Source organism: Choloepus didactylus, chromosome 2, assembly GCF_015220235.1.
Source record: "Choloepus didactylus isolate mChoDid1 chromosome 2, mChoDid1.pri, whole genome shotgun sequence".
NCBI lineage: Eukaryota > Metazoa > Chordata > Mammalia > Pilosa > Megalonychidae > Choloepus > Choloepus didactylus.
Window position 1 is genome coordinate 230,863,137 of NC_051308.1, and position 26,477 is coordinate 230,889,613.

General features: G+C 37.5%; 1 protein-coding gene and 1 pseudogene across 1 annotated transcript in view; one reads left to right on the plus strand and one right to left on the minus strand.

Moving 5' to 3' along the window:
- MICOS10 (mitochondrial contact site and cristae organizing system subunit 10) overlaps positions 1–21,395 on the minus strand; it is a 46,115-nt gene extending 24,720 nt beyond the window's left edge. The window contains exon 1 of the mRNA XM_037828343.1: positions 21,245–21,395. Within this exon, the coding sequence (XP_037684271.1) occupies positions 21,245–21,308 (64 nt within the window). The 5' untranslated portion in view covers positions 21,309–21,395. The remainder of the gene's footprint in view (positions 1–21,244) is intronic.
- On the plus strand, positions 2,222–2,903 carry LOC119527855 (annotated as a pseudogene).
- Positions 21,396–26,477: the final 5,082 nt, after the last annotated feature.

Consider the following 26,477-nt stretch of genomic DNA (forward strand, 5'->3'; position numbering starts at 1 on the left):
AAGAATTATAAATTATCCTAGACATTCTAAAGCAGGTTAAGCTGGATAAAGAAATTTTAAGTAAAAGCACTGGATTTCGATTCCTCTCAAATACACTGTTAACTATTAAATAGTTTTAATTTTCTCTACCTGAAGATACATAATTGAAGTGAGTTAGAAAGTCTATGTAATTTTAAACGAGCATCTCGGCCACACTGTTATCTGCTCTCCCAACGTCTCCCCTCTCTCCGAGGCCCTGCCTTGCACCATTCTACTCGTCTCTCCATCATCCACACCTATAGTCTCAGGGTCTTCCTAGACACCTACCTACACCCTCACTGAACAACCAAGAGACTCTCCTCAATTTTTTTTCTAATTTGACCTCAAGTCTATCCTTTATTTCTTGCTCCTTTCATGCTGTCTAAAGAGCATAAAAGTCATTTTTTCCACTTCCCACTTGGAAAAATGACAAGTTAAAATTGTTAACTGTTAGCAGTTACCTCAATTCAAAGAGACTTTCACTTTATAAATAAATAATTCAGTTGTCTGCCTTTTTCTTTTTACAACAAGCATGTGTTTGGTGAAAAAAAAGACTTAAAAATTATGGCTATGTTTTCTTTAAAGTCATTCTAATTATTCTTTTTTCCTTTTCTTTTCTTTCATCTTCACTCCACTTCCCAACTTATTTTCAGTTGCTGAAAGAGTATGTGCAAACAGATGTATAAACGCATGACCCTTTGTTGTGTGAGTAACAGTTCTGAAAGGGCTGTGGCTAGAGAGCCAGTAGTTCTGGGTAGTCTCATTTGTCAAGGGCAGGATTTCTCAGCCTCAACACTATTGACATTTTGGGCCAAATAATTCTTTCTTGAGGGGACTGTCCTGTACATTATAGGATGCTTAGAAGCATCTCTGAACTCTATCCACTAGATACTAGTAGCACCCCCCTCTAAGCGTGACAACCCAAAACGTCTCTACACATTTCCAAAAGTCCCACGGAGGGGAGGAGGGAAACAACTGCCCCCAGTTAAGAACCACTGGTCTAGGGGTTTACAATTTATAAAATGCTTTTACACCCATTATCTCATCCTAGAACTCACCTCAACTATGTAGGTACTAGTACCCCAAATATACAGATGGAATGGAAGCTCAGAGGACCCAGTAACTGTCCCAAGTTCTCTTGGCTCTAGGCCCATTCTTCTTTCCACTTCCCACATTCCTTCTCCAGCTAAAAAAGCTTAAAATCCCGAGCACTGGGTTTGCTCGGTGAGAGGGCCTGGGCCAAATCAGTGGTTTTCACAATTCCCTTTCCCTTCTTTCTTTCAAAGCAGAGAAAACCTTTCTTCCAGAGAAACCTTCCGTGGAAGTTCAGTACAATCAATAGATAAAAACAAAGCTGCTGTTTTGAGGAGTCCAAGTAGCAACCAGGCCCTACCTCCTGAACCCCACTCTTATCTCAGAGGAGCCCCACATAGCCCAGGGCTCTATAGGTCACATTTTGAAAATTGGTGGTAAATGAACCCCCCTGTTTGTTGCAAGACTCACATTCTATGATCCTAAACGGCCATCTCTTAGTTACAGATGGACCCTGGTATAATCAAAGAAATCAAAATAGGAAACAGCCATATTCAATAGAAATAGTATCTTAAACCAAGTTCCAAACAAAGTTACAGGTCAGCAATAGGGAGTAAGGGTGGAGAGGGGTATGTGTGTATGTCAAGTGTGTGGGACCCCAGTGGTTAGGCAAATCCAGGAAAAGATATAAGCTGGAAACAGAAGACCAGTAAAGCAGTAGTCTCACGAACAAATATGTCCAAATATTCAGGACACAGGAAAAAGTTGGTTCTGAACAAATCACCCTACAGGAATGACCCTAGGGAAAAAGACTCAATCCCCTAGACATCAGTTTAGTGTGAAATAAGAAGGCTGAAATACATTAGTTGTTTTCAGTCCTTTTTTCAAAGCAGTAAAATTCTTTTTCCCAACAAAATCTTACACATAAAATCAATAAATAAAACAGATCAAAGTGGAGCTACTCTGTTGAGATAGGGGTGAAGATGGGGGTGGGGTGAAGGGAGGCTGGAGGCCTAACTAGAATTCCCCTTACTCAGTCTCCCTCACCTTCCTCCCCACCCAGGGACAACCCTTAGGGTACTTTGGGAGACATTTAAAAAAACCACTGGGGGCAGAATGTTGATGGCGTCTGAAGATGGCTGCCGGATGGCGGTTCCTAACCGAACAAAAGATGTGGAGTGGGCTCCTACCTCTTGGCCTAAATGAAAGTGATGTTGAGTCAAATTCCAAAGATGAAGCCACAGTAGAGAACTCTGGATTTAACTTACAGAAGATAAAGAAGATCAGACCACTAGAAAATCAGAAATCTCAGAGTTCCCTACAAATGGACCAAAAACTGAAACAGAGGCAAATGTAAATGCATATGAAGAGTGTCCGTCTGGAATTTCATTAAATATGTGGAATAAATTTCAAGAATTGCATAAAAAACATTATGCCTCAAGATTCAGGAGGAAAAAAAGAAAACACTCCAGGAAAGATAAATTGAACAATGGAGAGACCTCATATGAACACTCACCAAATGAAACTCAGTGGAAGGAGCGCACTCTGTATTTTGGAGTCAATGATAGATTTGATCCCCTGTAAAAGAGAAAAAGACTGAGAAATCAGTTCTTGAAACGAGCACAGACCAGGCTGTGGAGGAGTGGATTACTGAGAAAGCCAAGGAACTGAGCAACCAGCTAGCTACTCAAGAGCTTGGTGTAAAAATTGCCAAAGCTGTCTCCTGCCACAATTTTGTAAAAGCCAAGAAGGCTGCTGAAAATTCACAGGTTGTTTGGAAAAAGAAGAAACTTGCATGGGGGATTGAAGCAAAGAAAAGATGGGAAACTAAAAGCAATTTGGGATATATGTAACTTGCCAGAGCTCTTCAAGACATTTCTAGGCCTAAGTGCTCAATTTACTGAGAAGACTTTCCTGCTTATGTTTCATGTCAGGAAACTGATAAAAAAAAAAAAGAAGCATAAAATTTAGGAGCTGATTTTCAAATCTTTTCAGTCTTTTTCTAAGGAGTTGATCCACTGAAGTGCATGAAATGGAACATTCTGTTATTTACACAAGAAATCCAAGCATACATGCAAGAAAAAATGATAGAAGCATTATTATTTACTTGTATAACTTACAGTATAAAATCAATTTTACAAATCCATTTGATATAGCATTACCAATGAACTCCTTGTACTTTCTTGTCTGTACTCAGTTTAACTGCACTTGTTCTATAATTTTGTTTTTAAGATTATTTGTTTATAATGGATTAGTCATAAGTGCAAGAAAGTCTCAGTTGATAACTGTTTTTACAAAGACTTTAATCACCTTAATTTATAAAATTATTGACTCTATTGGAGGTAGTAGAGTTGATATTTCACAGTCATATGGTAAAAGTAACTGATTAATTTTCATGTAAATCCAGGTAAAATATTCCAATAAAGAAAAAGACTGTTGTAAAAAAAAAACAAAAAACACACAAACAAACAAAAAAACACTGGAGATAGAACAACTAGACAAAAGATAAACAAGGAAATAGAAAGCTTAAGTAACACTATAAACCAACAACCTAACAGACATACAGAAAACTCACCCTGAACAACAGCAGAACACCCATTCTTCTCAAGAGCACATGGAACATTCTCCTGGATAGACCATATTTTGGGCACAGAAGAAGCGTCAATAAATTTTAAAAGAGAAATCATATAAAGCATCTTCTCTGACCAAAACTGAATGAAATTAGAAATAAACAAATGGAAAACTGGAACATTCGCAAATATGTGGAAATTTTAAAACATAGTCTTACCCAATGGGCCAAAGAAGGAATCACAAGTGCAATTAGTAAATACATGCAGGTGAATGAAAATGAAAACACAACATACCAAAACATACGACACGAAGCGAAAGCAGTACTCAGAGGGAAATTTATAGCTATGTTTAAAAAGAAGACATCTCAAAAAACAATAACCTAACCTTCTATCTTAATGAGTTAGAAAAAGATCAAACCCATATCAAGTAGAAGGAAGGAAATAGTTTAGAGTGGAGATAAACAAAGTGGGAACATTACTACCAACCTTACAGAAATAAAAAGGATTATAAGAGAATATTATGAACAATTGTTTTTGGCAACAAGTTAGATAACCTAGATGAAATGGACAAATTCCTAAAAACACACAAACTGCCAAAACTGACTCAAGAAGAAACAGAAAATCTTAATAGGCCTATAACAACAAGATTGACTCAGTGATCAAAACACTTCCAACACTTCACTGATGAATCTATCAAACATTTAAAAAACACCAATCCTTCTCAAACTCTGCCAAAAAAAATGGAGGAGGGAATATTTCCTAATTCATTCTATAAGGCCCGCATTACCCTGATACCAAAGGCAGACAAAGACAGCACAAGAAAACTACAGAACAATATCCCTACTGAGTATACATGCAAAAATCCTCAACAAAATGCCAGGAAACTGAATCCCGCTGCATATTAAAAGGATTATACACCATGACCAAGTAATTCCAACCCTAAGTATATACCCAAGAGAATTGAAAACAGGTGTTCAGAAAAAAAAAAAAAAAACCTCATACACAAATATTCACAGCAGTATTTTCCACAATAGCTAAAAAATGGAAACAACCCAAATGTCCATCAACTCATGAATGGATAAATGAAATGTTATATTACTATATTATAATATATGAATATTATTATATATTATATGAATATTATTCAGCCATAAATAGGAATGATGTACTGATATATGCTACAACATCTATCACAAAATTGAATACAAGGAATGTGAAAGAAACTAGATACAGAGAGTTACATATTGTTTGATTCCATTTATACGAAATGTCCAGAATAGGCAAATCTACAGACACAGAAAGCAGATTAGTAGTTACCAGATACTGGGGAAAAGGACAATGGGGAGTGACTGCTTAATGGGTATGGGGTTTCTTTATGGGGTGGTGAAAATGTTCTGGAAGTTACTGAATGATACACTTTAAAATAGTTACAGTGGTGAATTTTATGTTATGTGAATTCTACCTCAATTAAAAAAAAATCAGTTCCAAAACAACAAAAACTCCACTGCATCATTTGAAACTAGATGCAGGTGGTAGTTGTACAACATTGTGACTGTACTAAATGCCACCAAATTGTTGATTTAAAAATGGTTAATTTTGTTATCTGAATCTCACCTCAACTAAAACAAGCAAACAAACACACAAACAAACAAACACTACTGGGTCAAATGAATCCCTAAGATTCTTTCTAGCTCTAATATTCTATCATTCTGTGAGTCTATGAGTTCATGGAGAGAAACTAGGACCACCCAAGGAAGGCAACAATGGGACATCATACCCACCAAGAGCAAACCCCACCCATGAACATACCAACCAATGAGAAACTTCGATAATAGATGCAAATATAATTTCAAAGTCAATGGAAAGTTTAAAGAGATTTTCACTTTAAACTACTAACCTGTTAAAGAACAAAACTAGGATTAACATATTTTTTGAAGATCATTCATAATCCTCAACTATAGTAACTGACTAAACTCAGTAAATAATTTTTTCTAACAGAAAATGTTCTCATTTATTTTATTAAATTATAAAAACTGCAAAGTTAACGGTCCTCCTTTATCAAGTCATTCCCTAGAGATAACTTGGATTAACAGCTTGTTTATCACTCCATTTATATAAATGGGATCATATATATCGCATATGATGTTCTGCAACTTACTCTTTTCACTCTACAATTACCGAAGTCACGTCTTTCACTTTACAATTATTGAGCACAGTGTGACAGTACATGTCTTTTTTTAAACTTTGTGCTGAAATATAACATACATACAAAAAGGTGCACAATTAAGTGTATTACTCAGGCCTGTTTCTGTACACCCCAAGAGCAATGTATGGAAGTTTTCACAGAGTTACCATTAGCCAAATCAAGAAACAGAAGATTACCAATATCCCAAGAAGCCAGCCTTATCCGCCTTTAGTCAAAACTTATCCAAAGGTAACCATATTTTGACTTCCAACAGCATAAAGTAGTTTTGCCTATCTTTTACTTTTTTTTTTAATTTAGTTTTATTGAGATATATTCACATATCATACAATTATCCGTGGTGTACAATCAACTGTTCACAGTACCATCATGCAGTTGTGCATTCATCATCCCAAAAAATTTTTTGAACATTTTCCTTGTACCAGAAAAAGTAAACATAAGAATTAAAAATAAAAGTAATGTTTGTTTTCTTTTTAACTTTTTTTTCATACAGTTGATTTAAAAAAGAAGGGAAAGTTAAAAAAAAAAAAAAAAGAAAAACAAGGGGGAAAAAAAAGATGTAGTGCCCCCTTGAGGAGCCTGTGGAGAATGCAGGGGTATTCGCCTACCCCACCTCCATGGTTGCTAACATGACCACAGACATAGGGGACTCGTGGTTTGATGGGTTGAGCCCTCTACCACAGGTTTTACCCTTGGGAAGACGGTTGCTGCAAAGGAGAGGCTAGGCCTCCCTATGGTTGTGCCTAAGAGCCTCCTCCCGAATGCCTCTTTGTTGCTCAGATGTGGCCCTCTCTCTCTGGCTAAGCCAACTTGAAAGGTGAAATCACTGCCCTCCCCCGTACGTGGGATCAGACACCCAGGGGAGTGAATCTCCCTGGCAACGTGGAATATGACTCCCGGGGAGGAATGTAGACCTGGCATCGTGGGACGGAGAACATCTTCTTGACCAAAAGGGGGATGTGAAAGGAAATGAAATAAGCTTCAGTGGCAGAGAGATTCCAAAAGGAGCCGAGAGGTCACTCTGGTGGGCACTCTTATGCACACTTTAGACAACCCTTTTTAGGTTCTAAAGAATTGGGGTAGCTGGTGGTGGATACCTGAAACTATCAAACTACAACCCAGAACCCATGAATCTCAAAGACAGTTGTATAAAAATGTAGCTTATGAGGGGTGACAATGGGATTGGGAAAGCCATAAGGACCACACTCCACTTTGTCTAGTTTATGGATGGATGAGTAGAAAAATAGGGGAAGGAAACAGACAGACAAAGGTACCCAGTGTTCTTTTTTACTTCAATTGCTCTTTTTCACTCTAATTATTATTCTTGTTATTTTTGTGTGTGTGCTAATGAAGGTGTCAGGGATTGATTTGGGTGATGAATGTACCACTATGTAATGGTACTGTAAACAATCGAAAGTATGATTTGTTTTGTATGACTGCGTGGTATGTGAATATATCTCAATAAAATGAAGATTAAAAAAAAAAAAGATAATTGAGAGATTAAAGCAAAGTCTTTTTTTAAAAAGGAAGTCAAAATAGTAAAACTGATTTGGCTGACCAGTTAGACAATGAGGAATGGCCTTTCAAAAGAAGGTGTTTTCCATAAATGAAATGAGCTAAAATTACAGCTAAGTTTACAGGGAAATATATTAAGACATGTACGTAAAACACAATATGGCAGAAAACACATGCTTTGTAACTATTTAAATTTACAATGAAAAAATATTTAAATAAAAACTTTAAAATGTTCAAAAAAAAAAAAGAAAAAGAAAAATTCAAAATAACAATATCTAGAAACTTTTAAAACTATATTTCAAATAACAACCCAAAGAACATCAATAGAAGTAAAGTGCATTGATAACAACTAGCTGGAGACAGAGTGGATTAATTCAAATAAGCCTCTTAACCTTACTGCAATTAGGAAACAGGATTTTGAAGTCATTGAAAACGTTGCAGTAAAAATCATCCAAAACAAGACCACGAAGAGAGCTGCAAACTCCTCTCACACTTATATTTGAGATGAGTAACTCTTCAGAGGGGTTACATTCAGTTGCAAAGAGAAATTAAAACTACAGAGTCATAAGGCATTGGTGGAATTAGAAAGAAGTGAATTTGGGATAGCAAAAGTTGAAAAAAAAAATACTTGTCTAATAAACCTGAAAAGGGGACAACCTGCAAGGCCACTTAATCAACTGGTAACAAGATGGTTTGTGTGTATCTCTTATAATGTTAGCTTTAGCTTATTAGTTAATGACTTGGTTATTTTACAAATAAAGTCCAGTTATTTTTCATGGCAAAAAAAAAAAAAAAAAATGAAAGTAAAAAAGAACACCCAACTCATCCCCCCCACCCCACCCTATTTTTCATTTAGATTTTGTCCCCATTTTTCTACTCATCCACCCATACACTGGATAAAGGGAGTATAATCTACAAGGTTTTCACAGTCACACTGTCACACCTTGTAAGCTACATTGCTATACAATCATATTTTTTACCATTATTTAAATGGAATCACACAGCAAGTATTTCTGCCCAACAATATTGTGAATAGTTGTGGTTCATTTGCTGTCATTGCTGTATAGTATACCATAATATTAACATACCACAATTTACTTATTCATTCTGTTGATGGGCATCTGAGTAGCTTCCAGTTTGGGGCTATTATGAATAGTGCTGCTATAAACATTTTGGTCTAAGGCATTTGGTGAACACATGTACATGCTACTAGGTACAGTACCTAGACATGGAATTGCTGGGGGTGGAATTCCAAAGGGGGTACACCAATTCATACTCCCAACAGCAGTGTCTGAGGATTGTGGGTGCCCTATATCCTCACCAGCACTTGGTACTTTTCATCTTTTCATTTAAGCCTTTTACTGGATGTGTAGAAGTATTGAATTAATGTTTTACATACCTTTTGGGGTATAATTTATATAGAATAAATTGTACCCATTTAAAGTATATAATTCAATGAATTTTGACAGATTTATATACCTGTGAAACCACCACCACAATCAAGAAACAGCATATATTTCTATCACCCCCAGAAGTTTCTTTGTGCCTCTTTGCAGTCTGTCCTCCTTCTACCCTTTGCCCCAGGCAACCATTTATCTACTTTGTCTCTACAGACTGATTTGCATTTTCTAGAATTTTATAAACTAATGGAATCATACAGTATGTACTCTTCTGTGTCTGGCCTTTTACACTTATAACAATTTCAAAATTTATCCACGTTGTTGTATGTACTGGTAGTTTCTTCCTCTTTATTACTGAATATTCCATTCTTCAGATAGTCCATATTTTGTTTATACATTCACTTGTTAATGGACATCTGGGCTGTTTCCCACTTTGAGGTATTATGTATAAAGCCGCTGTGAAATTCATGAATGCATGCATCTTTGTGTAGACACATTTTCATTTCTCTTGGATAAATACTTAAGAGTAGAATGGCTGCATCATATATTTTAACTTTATGAGAAACTGACGAAAGATTTTCCAAAGTGGTTGTACCATTTTACATCTCCGTCAACAGTGTACTAGAGTTCCAATTACTCCACATCCTAGTCAATTCTTAGTTTTATCTTTTTAATTTTAGCTATTTTAATGGCTGTGTAGTTGTATCTCATGATTTTAATTTGCATTTCCCTAATGATCATTGATGTTGAACATCTTTTCATGCACCTATTTGCCATTAGTGTAGCTTGTGTTGTGAAGAATCTTTTCAAATATTTTACCCATTTTTCATAAATGGGTCACTTGTCTTCTTACAATTAAATGGAGTTCTTCTTATATATTTTGTACACAAGTCCTTTATCAGATCTAGGTATTAGAAGTATTTCTTCCACTGTGTTCCTTGTCTTTTTGTTTACTTAATTATGTTTTTCAAAGAAAAAAAAGCTTTAAATTTTGGTCAAATCCATTGTATCAATTTTTCTTTGTGATTTTGCTTTCTGTATCCTAAAAATCTTTTCTGACCCCAAGATCACAATTCCCCCTATATTTTTTATAGTTCTAGCTTTTACATTTAGGTCTATGATTCTTTTTGAATTCATATTCATTTTTCTCTATATATGCATACCAGTTGTTTTAGTACAATTTGTTGAAAAGATTTTACTTTCCCCATTAACTTGCATTGACACCTCTGTCAAACATGAATTGACCATTTATTTACGGGTCTGTATCTGGACTTTCTCCTATTCCACTGATCTGTATGTATATCCTTTCCCCAATACCATACCATCTTGCTTTTTGTAGCTTTATAGTAAATCTTCAAATCAGGTAATATAAGTCACCCAACTTTGTTCTTTTTATTATTATTATTATTATTTTTTTTTTTGAAGAGGAAAAGATGGTTTATTATTTACGCCAGGTGGGAGTCAGGGAAAGCTTTCCCAAATCTGCATCCCTGAAGTGTTTCTTCAATTGGGTTTTATATTTTATACCCAGGCTCAGAGACAAAGCAAAATAATCATTTAATTAACAGGCAACAAGAGTGATAGGCAAAGGCTTACCTATATCTAGGAGGTTTGGGGCAATCTCCCAGTGATTCTTTAATTGGCTAAACCCATTAGAGACAAAGGGAGTTAATCAATTTAGTTATTTCCTAGATGACACCTGTGAAAGGTACGAACTTTATATTTACATACTGCTTCAGACTTTACATATTGCTCCTTTGTCAGAGTAAGAGCTTTCATTATAGCCTGTTTCCAGCTTTGAAGTCTGTATTTTAAGGCTATTTTACAATTTCCTGCTTGCTTACAGTTTTAAGATTATATTTAAAAAGTCACCGTTACAATTTCCCTCTTAAACAATATTCATTTACAATCTTGGGAATTGGGCCTACGTTCACTTTGGCTGCTTCGTGCTGACAATTACAGCGAAGTAATTAAGGGGTTATCTGGTGAAATCTCTGACTCTAACTTGTAGAAATTATCAATTTCCTTCAGGAGAGAATGAATTATTCTTAGCCGGAGTTCTTTCTCTAGTCTTTGCTCTGGATGGTAAGGTCCTTCAGGGCCCTCAAGGTGAGCCAGATGGCACAGCCTGCAGCTGGGTCACTGGGCCTGTCTGCCTGACCAGACCCAGACAAATTAAGTGGATCAGCAATGGGGGTTGGGCTCAGGACAGGTGGTTCCGCTGCTGGCCTTGGCTGAACTCTGTCATGTGTCTGGTCAGAGAGCAGGCAAAGGCCTCACCCACAGGTCTGGCATTTGGCTGTTGGCTGGAGCCCTCAGTCCTCCATGGGGCTCTCATCCTCCAGTGAGCCAGTCTGAGCCCCTTCACATGGTGGCCTCAGGGCTTCAGCTGCAGGAAGAGAGCTGTTCTTTTTAAGAATTGCTTTGGCTATTCTGGGCTATTTACATTTTCATATAAATTTTAAAATCAGCTTCTCAATTTCCATTAAAAAACCTGCTATAAGTTTGATTAGGATTGTGATGTGAGTTGTGGGTTGATGTGAGAAGAATGGATATCTTAACAATATTGAGTTCCAATCCATTAATATGACATATCTCTCCTTTTGTATAGGTCTTCCTGAATTTCTTTCAGCAATGTTTTATAGTTATCAATGTATAGGTCCTACACATATTTTGTTAAATTTATCCCTAAGTGTTACATGCTTTTAGATGCTATTATAAATGAAACTGTATTTTTTAAATTTAATTTTCCTATTGTTCATTGCTAGTATTTAGAAACACTATGACTTTTGTATACTGATCTTGAAGCCTATAACCTTATTAAATTCACTTCTTAATTCTAGTAGCTTTTTAGTACGATCCTCAGAATTTTCTGCATACATGGTCATGTCATCTATGAATAAAGTTTTGCTTTTTCCTTTCCTATCTGTATGTCTTTTATTTATTTTTCATGTCTTTCTGCACTGGCTAGGCTCTCCAGCACAATGCTGAATAGACGTGATTACACATGTTTATCCCTGCCTTGTTCCTGATCTTAGGGGAAAAGCATCTAGTCTTTTACCATTAAATATCACACTGCAGTTTTAATTTGTATTCTCCTCATGACAAATGAAGTTGAGAACCTTTTCATGTATTTACTGGCCTTTTGAATATCCCCTTTTGTGAACTGTCTGTTCAATATATCTTTCTTACTGGTTTGCAGAAGTTAAGTGTATATTCTGGGTGTGAGTGAATGCATTGCAAATGTGGCCTTTGTCCTAAATCGAGTGACTATATATGTACATCAATTCCTGAACTCTCTATTCTCTTCCATTGGTCAGTTTGTCTATCTTTGCATCATTATCAGACTGTACTAATTAGTATAATATACTATCACTATATTATACTATCATATACAACATATTTACTATTCTAATTACTATAGATCTTGATATCTGAGAGTGTTAAGTCCTTCAGATTTGTTGTATACTTCCTTAATATGTCCTTTTAGCAATTGCCTATTGTTTCATTTTATGTTTGTACCATAATTTTTTTGTGCACATTTAGGTTATTTCCAACGTTTTTTGCTATTACTATGCAGCAATGAACATCCTTAAACACATCTTTCCCCATTTGTGCAAGTATTTGTAGAATAATTTGGTTATGTAAAACTCTAAGAGCTTTTGTTTTACGTAGGCATTTATACGTAAAATATAAGCTAGGGATTTCATATACAATTATTTCTTAAAATTATCTAATACTGCAGTAAAATATGAGTTCTTTAAGATCAAGCAAGAGGTCTTATTTTTAATTTCTAAGTTACTGTCATCTTATCAGAATTTCCGAATAATATAATAAACAACAATGAAAGTAAACACATATTGAGCATTTGGCACATACCAGGCTCTACGTTAAGCCCTCTACATGCACAAACTCATTTAATCAGCCAACTCTTCCATGAGGTTCATTTTAGATTGAGGATACTGATGAACAGAGAGGTTAAGAACTAGCCAAGATCAACTAAAAAATGGTGGAATCAAGTAGGCTGGTTCTAGATCTTAGGGCTCTACACCTGCTACTCGATAATGCCAACAAGAGAACTCAAGGACCAACACTGCACCTAAACTGTAATCCCCCAATATCAGCTTTTCATATGTAAAATTTATACACTACTCATTTACTTCAATAAACTCAATTTAAAGGCCTTGTAAGTAAAGTAAAATTGTTCATATGTAAGATAAGCAGTAGAATGTAGTAGAAAGAATATTACCTGTAGACACAAATTTAGTTTTAATCCCAGCTCAGCAATTTACTTGCTGTGTGACCTGGAATAAGTAACCGTGAACTTCGTTGAGCATTATTTTTCTTACTGGAAAAACAGAGATAATATATACTTCCTAACTGAGTTTTGGAGAATAAAAAAGGGATAACATATTAGTGTACCAAACACAAAGGCACATAGCAGGCATTCGATTAATGCTAGATTCCTCTCTTTTTCCCTCCCTTGGTCTTTAAATAAACAGGGTCCAATCTAGCACTGCCCTAAGATTTCACTAAAGGGTCAATGCCCATAGTAAAAATATTACCACACCAAACGATTTTTTAAAGTAAATATGTGTATTTTTACTTGGATTTAATACTGAAATGCACTTGCCAAAGAAAGCAATTCAGCATATTTACTAATAAACTGTTTCAGGCCACATTTTAGGAAAGCATAAAACCACAGCCAAAACAAAAATTTAAATATGTTTTCAAGTTCCACATAGAGCCTAATTACATTATTCTGTAAAGCTAACAGAAAATTCTCCTCTAGCAAGATCACAATGTTCCATTATTCCATACTGCCGCTGCAAATGGAAAGAGTATTTTTTCTTCCAAACATTGTTTAGAAATACATGTAACAAACAAAAGATGGCTACTAATTCAACAATTAACATGAATTAATTTGAAATCCAAGCCAATAAACAACCAAAAACCTTTGAAGTATTTTAGTTTAGCCTAAATGAAGAAGTATCAGTTTACAAACATAGGCTACAGAGGGCAATTTTTGGTGAGCCACCAATGCTTTGTGGTAACCCACATTTATCAGATGAACTGATATTTAAAGAAAACAATAATTTGCTTTCTTTTTCCTTAACTTTATTCAAGGGCCTCCTTTTGTACTTTCAGTATAGTATCTTTTTTACATTAAAGTAGTTTTAAACAATTTAACTATACTTAACTGATTAATGGATTAATACACAAAAGCTGCTTGTCAATTCGAAGGCAGGTCATTGATAAAACATTTACTATCTTACTTCTTTAACAAGGAAGGAACAAGTCCAAGTCCTTTATTTCATGAAGACAATGCATAGCAAAGAAGTAACTTTCATCTCTATTGACTGAGCTGCATATAACCACTGACCTAATCTAGCTCACAGTATGAGGATAAACTGCAAACAGGCTCCTCTTGTTTCTGCCAATGACAATACTATTCTCCATTTACACAGACTTGGCCCCTCCTATGACCCCTGTCTCTCACCAGTCCACACTCCAAGTTCTGTAAATAGTACCTCTGTACAGTTACCACATCTGTCTCCTTTCCACTCCCTCCACTCCCTCCACTCCCATTTTACTCCTGGCTTCCTCTCATCTGATTGTCTCATCTCTGGCATGATTTTACTGTAACATACTAACTCATCTCCCTGCCTTCATTCTGGTCCTCTCTAATTCATTCTCCTCATGCTACTTCTGTGATCTTCATCAAACCACAAACCCAACCATTTCTCTTCTACTTAAAATGCCATGGCTTTCCATTAGAGAAATGCATATCAAAACCACAATGAGATACCATTTCACACCCAGTAGGATGGCTGTTAGTAAAAAAAACAGAAAACAAGTGTTACAGAGGATGTGGAGAAATAGGAACACTATTCATTGTTGGTGGGAATGTAAAATGTGCAGCCACTATGCAAAACAGTTTGGCAGTTCCTCAGAAAGTTAATTATAGAATTTCCATGTGTCCCAGCAATCCCACTGCTAAGTATATATCCAAAGACTTGAAAGCAAGAACTCAAACAGATACTTGCACAGGATGTCCACAGCTGCATTATTCACAATCACCAAAAGATGGAAGCAACCCAATGGATGGATGGAGGATAAATAAAATGTAGATATGTACAATGGAATATTATTCAGCCATAAAGAGGAACAAAGTTCTGATCCAACAATATGGGTGAACCTTGAAGACATCACATTGAATGAAATAGGCCAGACACAAAAGGACAAATATCTTATGATCTTACTGATCTCAAATAATTAGAATAAGCAAATTCATAGAGTCAGCCACTAGAATACAGGTTACCAGGGGCTGGGATGGGGACAGGCTATGGGGAGTTAACTTAGTACAGAGTTTATGTTTGGGGTGATGAAAAAGTTTTCGTAATGAATGGTGGGCATGATAACACAACAATTGTGAATATAATTAACACACCAGTGAATTATGTATTTGAATGTGGTTAAAAGGGGAAATTTTAGGTTGTATATATGTTACCACAAGGAAAATGTAAAAAACAAACAGAAATGTACAGCACCAAGAGTAAATCCCAAGGTAAACTATGGACTTTAGTTAATAATGTAATTATAATAATACTGGTTCATCAATTTAACAAATGTAACATACTAATGCAAGATATTAATAGGGAGAACTGTGTGGTGGTGGTGGAGTATACAGAACTTTGGTGCATTCTGCTTAATTTTTTTGTAAACCAACAACTGTTCTAAAATAAAGGCTATCAAGTTTGTGCGGAGAAAAAAAATTCAATGGCTTGTCCTCAAAATGCTAAACAGAGAGTTATCATACAATTCACAATTCCACTCCTGGGAATACCCAAGAGAAATGAAACTTGTGTACTTGTTCATAGCAGCGTTATTCATAATTGTCCCAAAGTGTAAACAACGAAAATGTCCATAAACTGATGAACGAGTGAACAAAATATAGTATATCCATACAATGGAATATTATATGGTAACAAAAAAGAATAAAAGTGTAGTCCATGCTACAACATGGGTGAACCTTGAAAATGTTATGCTAAATGAAAGAATCCAGTCACAAAAGACCACATATTGAATATTCACATTTATGTGAATGTCCAGAATAGACAAATCCATAGAGAAGGTAGATTACTGGTTGCTTGAATGCCTGGCCAAGTCATGGGTTAGAAAGATTAGGTATTTCTTACTCCTGTCTCACAGTGGGAGAGGAATTGGGGGTGGGGGCAACACAGCCTATTTGAAAGCTTCCTAAGTCACATTAGGGATTCCCGGCTCTTCCAGCAGAATCCAGGCAGTGCTGGAATCAGATTTTCCAGCAAATCTGTCCTCTGAGACCCAGAGAGTCTGCCAGCACAGGCTGTCAGCATCAGGAGGAGCTGTAACAGGACTCTGAGGGCAATGACAGCACTTCCAGGGTCGTCAACTGCAGGGCTTAGAAATTCTCAATCCACAAGGCAGTATCCCTGCAAGACCCAGGGCTCTGTGATTTTCTCATCTCCCAGGTTCTTGTTTTCCCTGGGAAACAGAAAAGTGACATAACCTCCCATCCAGTCCAGAGTGATAAGCACAAGCTGAGAGTTATCAGCTCCGTAGAGACCATAACTATTAAGCCTCCTAAATTGGCAAGATACTAGGCCTTCTATTCTCATTAACAAGAATGTGAGTTATTCATGCTCATGGGTACACAGAAGACAAATTACTTGGTACACACAAGAAAAATAAACAACACAAACCTTGAATCAAGTGGAGAAAGAAAACCAGAGCATTCAATAAATCTGATAAAACTTAAAAATAAATACATAAAATTAGCAAAAACCATTAATGACGCACTCCCATAAAACTAATGGAACATGCCATTCATAAAATGTAATATTCTTCACTCCTTTTTAATTTCCTGCAATAAGCTTTGGCACTACCACTTAAACCAACATCATCCACTACTTGTTTAAATACAAAAGTGCTCTCCGGTTTATGTTTCTTGGTTGATTACTCCCAAACATTCCTAATACTACTTCATTATTAACATCTACTAACAGTAATTTACATCCCAGATGAAATAAAAAGTTGGTGAAAGATTCAACAGTGCAGAAATTCACATGAAACATATTTTATTTGGATTTTTTAATTTAAATTAATTAAGTTTAATTTTTTAAAAATTAAAAAGTTTTAAATTAACTGAATAAACACATGGAGTAGCAAATATGGCAAAGAACATAGCCTACAAAAGTCTCAGCCCTGTATGTCATCCACTTAACAAATAATTACTGTGTGCTTCCTTTCTACACCAGGGTTGGGGAACCAACAGTAAGCAAAGTCTCTGGTTCTCATGAAGTTTACATTCTGCTGAAGAGGACAATCAAAGAAACAAGCAATGAATTTCAGATGGTGATAAGTGCCATTAAGAAAAATGAATGATGTGATATAGAATAATTAGGACACAGAGAAATCTCTTAAAAGCTAACAGGATTAAATTTTTAATGCAATTTTATTGAGATACACTCACACGCCATAGAATCCAACCAAAGTATATAATCAGTGGCTCACAGTATCATCATATAGTTGCACATTCATTGCCACAATCAGTTTTAGAAAAGTACTTTAATGCCAAACCTTATGGATGGACTAGGGAATGTATATGGGAGGATGTGGCAAAAAAACAGGAACAGAGGTCAAAGGGAAGGGGAAAAAATGTGAGGGGGAGGAAAAAAAAGGCAGAGCGACTGAAAGGAGAAGAAAGAAACTGGACATGTCAGGAACAATGGCCCACTGTGCCTATTACTCAGCAGCTCCTTCTCAACTTCAGGGAAACCTGTGGTTTTGTTTTGTTTTCATTTGTTTGATTCAAGGGATTTTTATCAGGTCAAGCCATATTAGAAACCATCACTCCTATCTGACACAAATAAATAAATATATTTTAAAACCAGAATTTATGGGGGGATAAAATTGCTTTTCTTAAGACAGCAGTGTGGAAGGGAATTCATAAATAAATGTATCTCTTCTTACAGAACAAAATCAGGTAAGTACTTTCTATTAAGATATTATTCAAGCCTAGGAATAAGAAGATCCTTGAAGAACCCCTTTCTAAGAAGCACTGCCTAAAGTACACTCTTAGGAGGGTTATTTAACTCACTGTACAATATCTATGTTAAACACTAGCAATTAAGAGAGTCATTTTCTCAGCAAACCGGTGTAAAAATAATGATACACTTCAGATTTAAGGCAACCAAACAGAAAACTGCTCACAAAGGGAGCTATCCGTTCATTAACTTTGGCTTCCCTTCACTCTCTGCTAAGCCAAAGAGTACGAAATTATCAATAGGTAGCTGAAAATCTGCATTGGCCCTTGCTTCCCTGCTCACATCTTCTATCAAACCTCTTACTTACCTAATGGTAGGTTGCCACTCTTTGAGTCTCCACCCCCATTTTAGGAAGTACCAGAGAAGCAAGAAGCCAAAAAGTAAGTTTAAAGAGTTCCATAACCTCACTACCCATAGGAAATGGAACCAACACATTCTCCACAGAAGAGGGTTCATCCTCATGATTTCAAAGACCACATAGAATAAAGCCTCCCAAAACGACATTTTCACGCCTCATCGCTCTTACCCATTTCTCCAGGTCCATTTCTCCTAAAGAGACAACCCCCCAAAATCTGACCTCATCTTTTCCCTCAAAACTGAAAGCCATTTCTCATCTTCTCCATCATCATTTTCAAACTCAACTACATAAATAGGAAAAGAAAATCATGACCTTTTTTTTCTTACTATAGTCTCACTCTCTTCTCCACCCTGCATAATCATTTACTAAGCCTTATACACTATATGGTATAAATAAGGTTCACATGCAACCCTTCTTTTTCACTTCCAAATTCCAATCAATGATATTATCACTTACTCAGATTCTAAGCTTGCAGTCGACTTTTTAAGAAATGAAGGTGAGCCAAAGTTAACCAGTTGGAAAGGAAGATTAAGAAATTAGTATTTATTGAGTTTCTACTTTGTACCTAGCACTATGCTGGTCTAGGTATTATAAATGGGGAAAAAGGAGTTTCTCAAATATACCTATTGCTTTGCGGTCTAACAGTTCAGACCTTCATCACTTCACATTCACAGTACTGCTAGCCTCTTCTACTTCAAACCTGTTTTGTATAAAACATTGCCAGGCCAATCTTACCAAAAGTCCATTTATATCACATTAATTCCTACTGAGGGCAGTGAAACGACCTATGCTTCTCTATTCGCCCATTAACTGTCCCTTAGCGCAATAAATATTTGTTGTTAAAACAGCCTAGGCTGTTTGCTTAGTAGTGAACCCTGGAAGCCAAAAGTAATAGATTTTAAGACACAGGTGCTGAATATGCAGAATGCATGTGAAAAATCCAAAGGCAGCTCAAAACCCTTCAAGATAAAGTGGAATCTCTCCAAGATATTTCACAGCTCTGATGCCACCCAATCCAACCTCCTTTTCTTTATGGAGTAGGGGCGCTGATATCCAAATGACTGGGTTCTAACCCAAGCTCCTCCATGTCTGGCTTACTTAACCTCTCTGTGATGCAGTTTCTTCTATAAAACATCAATCCAGCCTCCGCTCAATTTCTTCCACACACCCTATCAAATCCAAGCCATTCTCCAAAGGTCAGATGAAGTGCCACTTTCAAACTGTCATTGGATGACCTCCACCCATCCCTCTCACAATAGCTCTACAGCAAAGAGTCTGAATCACTCATTTTCACTTTTACCTGTCATCATACATTACCTTGCCTCATTTAATTATTTCACATGTATGCTCCAACCCGCACCCCCAACTCCTGACATTACTCATGGTCTTGGGTGGCTACAATAATATTTAATATCAACAACTACTACTACCATTTATTGAATACATATGTGCCAAACACTGTACTAAGTATTTTATATACCTTTATTTCCTTTAATTCTCTTAACTTTCTTACATAAATCTGTCTCTATCTCCATTTCATAGATGAGAAAGAGATGGTACCAAAAGCTGCAAAACTAGTGAGGCTAGGGTGAAGGCTGGGCAAGGGTGATTCAACTCAGCTCTACCTCCAAAGCCCATACTTACTTTGGTCACTTTTCACCTAGGTGTTAAATCTTCTCTCTTAAATGTAAACTATTAATAAGAATAAAAATTGTGTACTTCTTTGGTCACTTCCAGAATAACCCATTCCTCATAAGTGATTCCTAATAAGTGATAACCAATCCTCACAACTCTGTAAGATAGTAATAATAATTATTATTGCCAATTTACAAAGGAGGAAACAGGCATGGAGAGGTTAAGTAACTTGCCCAAAACCACAGAGCTGCTAAGTAGTGAATTCCAGGTGAAGGAGTAACTATGATGAAATTACTTCATACAGTGATTCATCAACAACAACTTTTATAGAGCACTGTTCTATGAGCTGGGGATACAGCAATGAACAAACCAGAAAACATCCCTGCCTTCATGGAACTTACTATCTTATTTCTTTCCCAATATTTTCATTCAAGGGCACAATCCTAAATCCTCTTAAATACGTTAAGATTCTATATAAAAATGTCAAATTCAGATAATAAAAATTTAGTATTATAGAAAGGGCTTAGGACTTCACACCAGAAAAAACTGGGTTAAGTTAAATTCCCAACTTTCCATTTATTAGCAGTGTGACTGCGGGCAAATCCCATTACCTAACTCTTTCATGACCTACAAAAAGATTATTTATGAGATAATGTATTAAGCTGAGCACCTAGCACAGTGTCTGGCATTTAGCACAAGCTCAATACGTTAGTTTCCCTGTCTCCAGCGCCCTCTCCCCGCCCCGGCACCCCAGTGACTTCATAATTTGTGTCTGTACTGAGCACATGTACTGACTACTCGGTGTCGCATTAGACCACCTCTTACTTTCCAGGGCAGTTTCATTCCAGATCATCATCACTACGTCTCCGATTTCAGGCACCCGACCACTTTGATTCAGCTACATCAAGTCACAACTCGGGAATGACAACTCACATTAGGACCTGGCAGTGTCTATAAAAGGCTCTGATGACCTTCTTTAAAAGGCACTTTTGTTTCCGTTGGAGAGTTATGTGGTCTCCAACCAGGTTCCAAGCCCAGTGCCGGGAGATACGGCACCGGGGAGAATTTCGAGCCTCTGGCATGCACGAGGTTGTGCTCTGCAGAACATTTTCCACTTGAAGCCCTGGGCAACGCGCCAGCCACCTGCCAACTCCACGACCACCTCTCTGGGCTGCAACTCAACCCCTCCCACCCTGTGGCTGCTGCTCAAGCTCTCCGGGCCAGTGTCCCCAGTCCCGAGTGACCTCCCGCCGGGCTTAGACAGCTCGCCCTGGCCTGAGAGGCTGGAACAAGCACCGCCGAAGGCCTCCGGCCCGCGGGGTCGGGACGCCTGACCTCCAACGGGGCTTCCCTTCCGTCCTGGTCCGCAGAGCCTTGCGCTGGCTACTTGGCTCCAGGCCTGCCAGCGGCAAGAAGCCCCTTACCTATTTTCACGACCGCATCCGCCATGCATCGGTCCCACTTCTTGCCGAGCTCTGAATCGGACATGTTCCCCACCTGCCGCTGTAGCCTTCCAGTCCGCCGGACCCTGCGAGCCAACTCCAAGCAAGTCTCGCGAGAGCCGGCAGCCGTTCCTAGGCCCGGAAGGCCGGAACCGGCGCTCCAAGTATCGCGAGATGTTCTGACTGCTTCCGTCCCTTCCGGTTCTGACAGTTGGTCGTCAAGGTGACAGACTGCCAGGAGGCCCGAGGTGAACCTGACCTTGGAACCGCGCCTAATTAAGACCAACGAGGCTGATTTCCTAGGCGGCGACCAGAGCCCTATCTGGAAGGCCCTTCCTCCACACTGTCTCCCGACCTTGGCCCTGGAATTCTCAAGGGCAAGAGAAGGCACACCACTTGATTTATTCATTCATTTACTTACGTACCTTCACTTTTTCTGCTCACTCATTCACTCATTTACTGTAATGTAACTCCTGCCCGCACTATTAATATTGAAATTGCTCTGGCAAAGGTCATCTGTTGCAAAATCAAATGAACACTTTTTTTCCCCTTCTGAACATCATTCAATACAATTGCACCTTCTTTCCTGATCCTCCATTCTTCCTCCTTCTCTTTATTCCTTTGACTCCCATAACACCACTCTTTCTTTCCTAGTTCCCCTTCTCTGACTCTTCTCTTTTGGTGGCCTTTCAGGCTTTTCCTCTGCCAGCTCCTTAAAGAGTGATGGTTCCCAGGATTCCATCAGTCCTCACTCTACATACTGTCCCTGAACAAATGCAATCATTGTCATATTTCCAGATCAGACGTCTACATCAAGCTTCCTATTCATATATTCATCCTCCTTGCTGGTGTTTTTGGTTTTAGTCTTCTTCCTCAGTTTCCATCCTCCATTCTCCCAATGCAAATTAAAGAAAAAAAATCATTGTGGGGACAAATACAACATAGCATTCCCCATTTAACTACTTTCATGTATACAATTCAGTGGTGTTAATTACATTAAAAATGTTGTGCTACCATCACCATCATCCATTACCAAAACTTTTCCGTCCCCCAAACAGAAACTCGGGACCAATTAAGCATTAACATCCAATTCCCCACCCCCATCCCTGCCCCCGGTACCCTGTAATCTCCTTTCTGTCTCTATAATTTTGCATAGTCTAGCTATTTCATATAAGTGAGATCATACAATATTTGTCCTTTCCAACAAATGCAAATTTGGCCATGTAATTCCTCTGCTTAGAGCTGGTCAGTGGCTCCCATTCATCCACTGGATATATCCAAATTTCAATGAGCTCATACAAGGAAAGCTACATCAATTGAATTGAAACTCCCCCACCCACCAATCTTCTCATTGTCCCATGAGCTTACCTACTCGTATAGAATCCCCTACATCATACTGAAGCACCTCTTCAGATGTTTGAGTCTGTGACTAGACTAGAAGACTTAAGGGCCTCACCTGCCCCTTCATCATCTTTACACTCTCAGTTCAGAGCACAATGCCTTGGACAGTAGGATCTTCCATAAAATATTTATTGAGCTGAATTCTTTCACACATATAATTTATTCATTTATTCTTAGATACTTTAACTGCAGAATTGTGCTATTCTGGGCCTTGCTATTACCGAGTTCCTATCTTCAGAAAGCCTTCCATGACTATCCCTTCTTCTAGTTCTCATCTGAGCTACTTATTAGATTATATTGTAATTGTTTTGTGACAGTGAGCTCCTTGAGAATGGGGACTGTGCCATTTCATATCCGGAATGCCTAGCAGAGACCCTGGTTTATATTGTATTCTCAACAAATGCTTGTTGAATTGAAATAAGAATAAATGAATATATAAATAATCGATTGCATTAATTAATTAGAAAGACAAAAATTCCTTTCAGGGGGAACTTTATAGTGTAGCATTTGTGGTGAAAAAGGAAAGAAAAATTAACTTCACTAATTAATTATCATGTGTTGCAAATAGCACCAGGGACCTCACATAATATTACTTACCCTCAGCAGGTTGAAGTTAGTATCTTCATTTCACAGATTTGGAAACAAAGTCTCAGGGAAGTTAACTAATGTGGAAGATGAACAAAGCCCCATAGTGTGTTCAGATTTAGAAACAGAGGCATTTTTATTGGATTCAAGAGGAGTACAAACTTTTGTAGAAGGTAAAGAGCAAATTATGAAAGCCCTCAGAGGCAGATGATATAGCATGAATTCTGGAGCCAGGCTGTCTGGGTTCAGATCCCAGTTTTGCCATTTCCTAACTGTGTATCTATTAATCCATCTTTCCACCATTCTTCCCCCAACATAAATGTTTATTCACTGCTGAATCCCAAGCCCTAGAAGATTTTCTGAAATATAGTCCATGCTTAATAAAATATTTGTTGGTTGAATGAATAAAATGAATGAAAACTCTGGAGTTTCCATTGTTCTTGGAGAGCAAAGACCAAAACAAGTGTAAATTTAAAAAAACAATACAAAACAAAACAAAAAGCAATACACTCATTATAAATTGAGTTATATTCAAAATAATTAAAAATAAAAACAATACAGATTTCTTACTCTGGAAAAGAGAGTTACAAATAAGGAAAGGGGAAAAGCTGCTGGGTACAAATCAGAAGTATCTATATGAACACATGATATTTAATAAAATGGATATAGATATAAAATACAGATGTGTGTATGTGTGTATTTCCTGAGTCTGCTGAGAGGACCCAAAATAAATGAACCACCAGTAGCAATAAGCAAGCCTAGATCTCGGCTTCTAAATACTATACTCTTCCAAAGGACATAAGGCTCATTGGAGAAATGACTGGTTCAAGGACTGAAGCAGGGAAGATACAAGATCAGCCTGGAATATCTTGTCATGTCACAAAGTAAGGAAATCCTCAAAGAATGATGGGGACATGCCAAAATGATTTAAAAGCTATCAAGTGCCTAAAATAGTGTTTACCTCCTAATTGGAACTCTCTAAGTTATTATTATCATTAGGATTCTCCCAATTGTATAAACAAACTTCACCAAGTTACAAGTTTGCATTGCACAGCCAAATATATATATACTTTTTTTTACATTGAGAGGAGAAAAAGCAAAACCTGTCACTCAGGTAGAATAGATCTTTTCTGCAAATGGTTAGTCAATTAAACATAAGTTCTCTGTTTGGTTTACTAGGTTGTAAATTCAGCCTCATTAACAATGAAGATTAGAATATTTTATAGAGCAGCACATGTATAAGGTTCTTTTAGATGCCACTAATTTTTTTCATAGTTTCCCTTCAATTAAAAGCTAAATCCTTTCTTAAAGGGAGATTCACATATTTTGTTTCTTCTTTCCCCAATGGGTATCTGTCTTAGTTTCCCAGCTGCTAAAACAAATACCATGCAAAAGGTTAGCTTAATAACAGGAATTTATTGGCTCATGGTTTCAGAGCCTACCTGGTATCTCCCGGCTGGCTGGCAATCCTTGGTGTGCCAGTTTGAATGTATTATGTCCCCCAAAACGCCATCATCTTTGATGTAATCTTGTGTGGGCAGATGTATCAGTGTTGATTAGATTGCAATTCTTTGAGTGTTTCCATGGAGATGCAACCCACCCAACTGTGGGTGATGACACTAATTGGATAATTTCCATGGAGGTGTGGCCCTACCCGCTCAGTGTGGGCCTTGATTAGTTTACTAGAGCTCTAGAAAGCTCAGACAAAAGGAGCAAGCTTGCTACGGCCAAGAAGGACAATTTGAAGAATGCACAGGAGCTGAGAGAGGAACTGCAGTTTACAGAGACATTTTGGAGATGGTCTTTGAAAGCAGACTTTTGCTCTGGAGAAGCTAAGAGAGGACAAACACCCCAAGAGCAATCGAGAGTGAAATTTTGGAGAAAAGCTGAAGCCTAGAGAGGAATGTCCCGGGAGAAAGCCATTTTGAAACCAGAACTCCAGAGCAGATGCCAGTCACGTGTCTTCCCAGCTAATAGAGGTTTTCCAGACACCATTGGCCATCCTCCAGTGAAGGTACCTGATTGTTGATGCGTTACCTTGGACACTTTATGGCCTTAAGACTGTAACTGTGTAACCAAATAAACCCCGTTTTATAAAAGCCAATCCATCTCTGGTGTTTTGCATTCTGGCAGCATTAGCAAACTAGAACACTTGGGGTTCCTTGGCTTTTCCTGTAACATGGCAATGCACGTGGGGGTGTCTTTTCCTTTCTCTTCTAAGTTCCCCTGACTTCCAGTGGCTATTCCCTGTGTTCAATTTCCTTTGCTTATAAGGAATTCAATCATACTGGATTAAGACCCACCTATTCAGTTTAGGCACACGTTAATGAATAACATCTTCAATTCCTATTTACAAATGGATTCACACCTACAGGACCAGGGGTTGGGACCTAAACGTGACTTTTGTGGGGGACGTGATTCAAACCCCAACAGAGTCTTATATCATTTTGCCTCTTCAATAATGTGTCCAGAGTGTCACACAGCTACCAAGTGACTGCTTTATTTGGTTCCAAAGTCCAGGTGTACGTTCCCTCCACCCCCAGTTTTTACATGATGTATGTGTGAAATATAACAAGCAAACAGAAAAGTGCTCAAAACATAAATACAGCTTAACATATTGTTATAAAATGAATATTACTAGTAACATTCAGAGGCCCAGGCCTCCTCTACCCCACCCCGTGTGTCCTTTGCCAAATCATAACCTTAGTAGATAACTAAGGAGGGCAATAGTGTAATAGAGTATGCATATTCTCGACTTTACTAGATAATGTCAAATTTTATTCCAAAGTGACTGTACCAGGGTTCCAGTTTGCTAATGCTGCTGTTTTGCAAAAGATCAGAAATGGGTTGGCTTTTATAAAAGAAATCAAAGAACACCTAAATAAGTGGGAGGACATTCCATATACATGGATTGAGAGACTAAATATTAAGATGTTGGTTGTACCTAAAACAATTTACAGATTCAATGCAATCCCAATCAAAATTCCAACAGCCTTCTTTGCAGAAATGGAAAAGCCAATCTTCAGATGTATATGGAAGGGTAAGGGGCCCCAAATAGCCAAAAACATCTTGGAAAAGAAGTACAAAGTTTGAGGACTAACACTTTCTGATTTCAAAACTTATTACAAAGCTATGGTAATCAAAACAGCATAGTACTGGCACAAGGACAGACATGTAGACCAATGGAATTGAATTGAGAGTTCAGAAATAAGCCCTCCCCTCTGTGGCC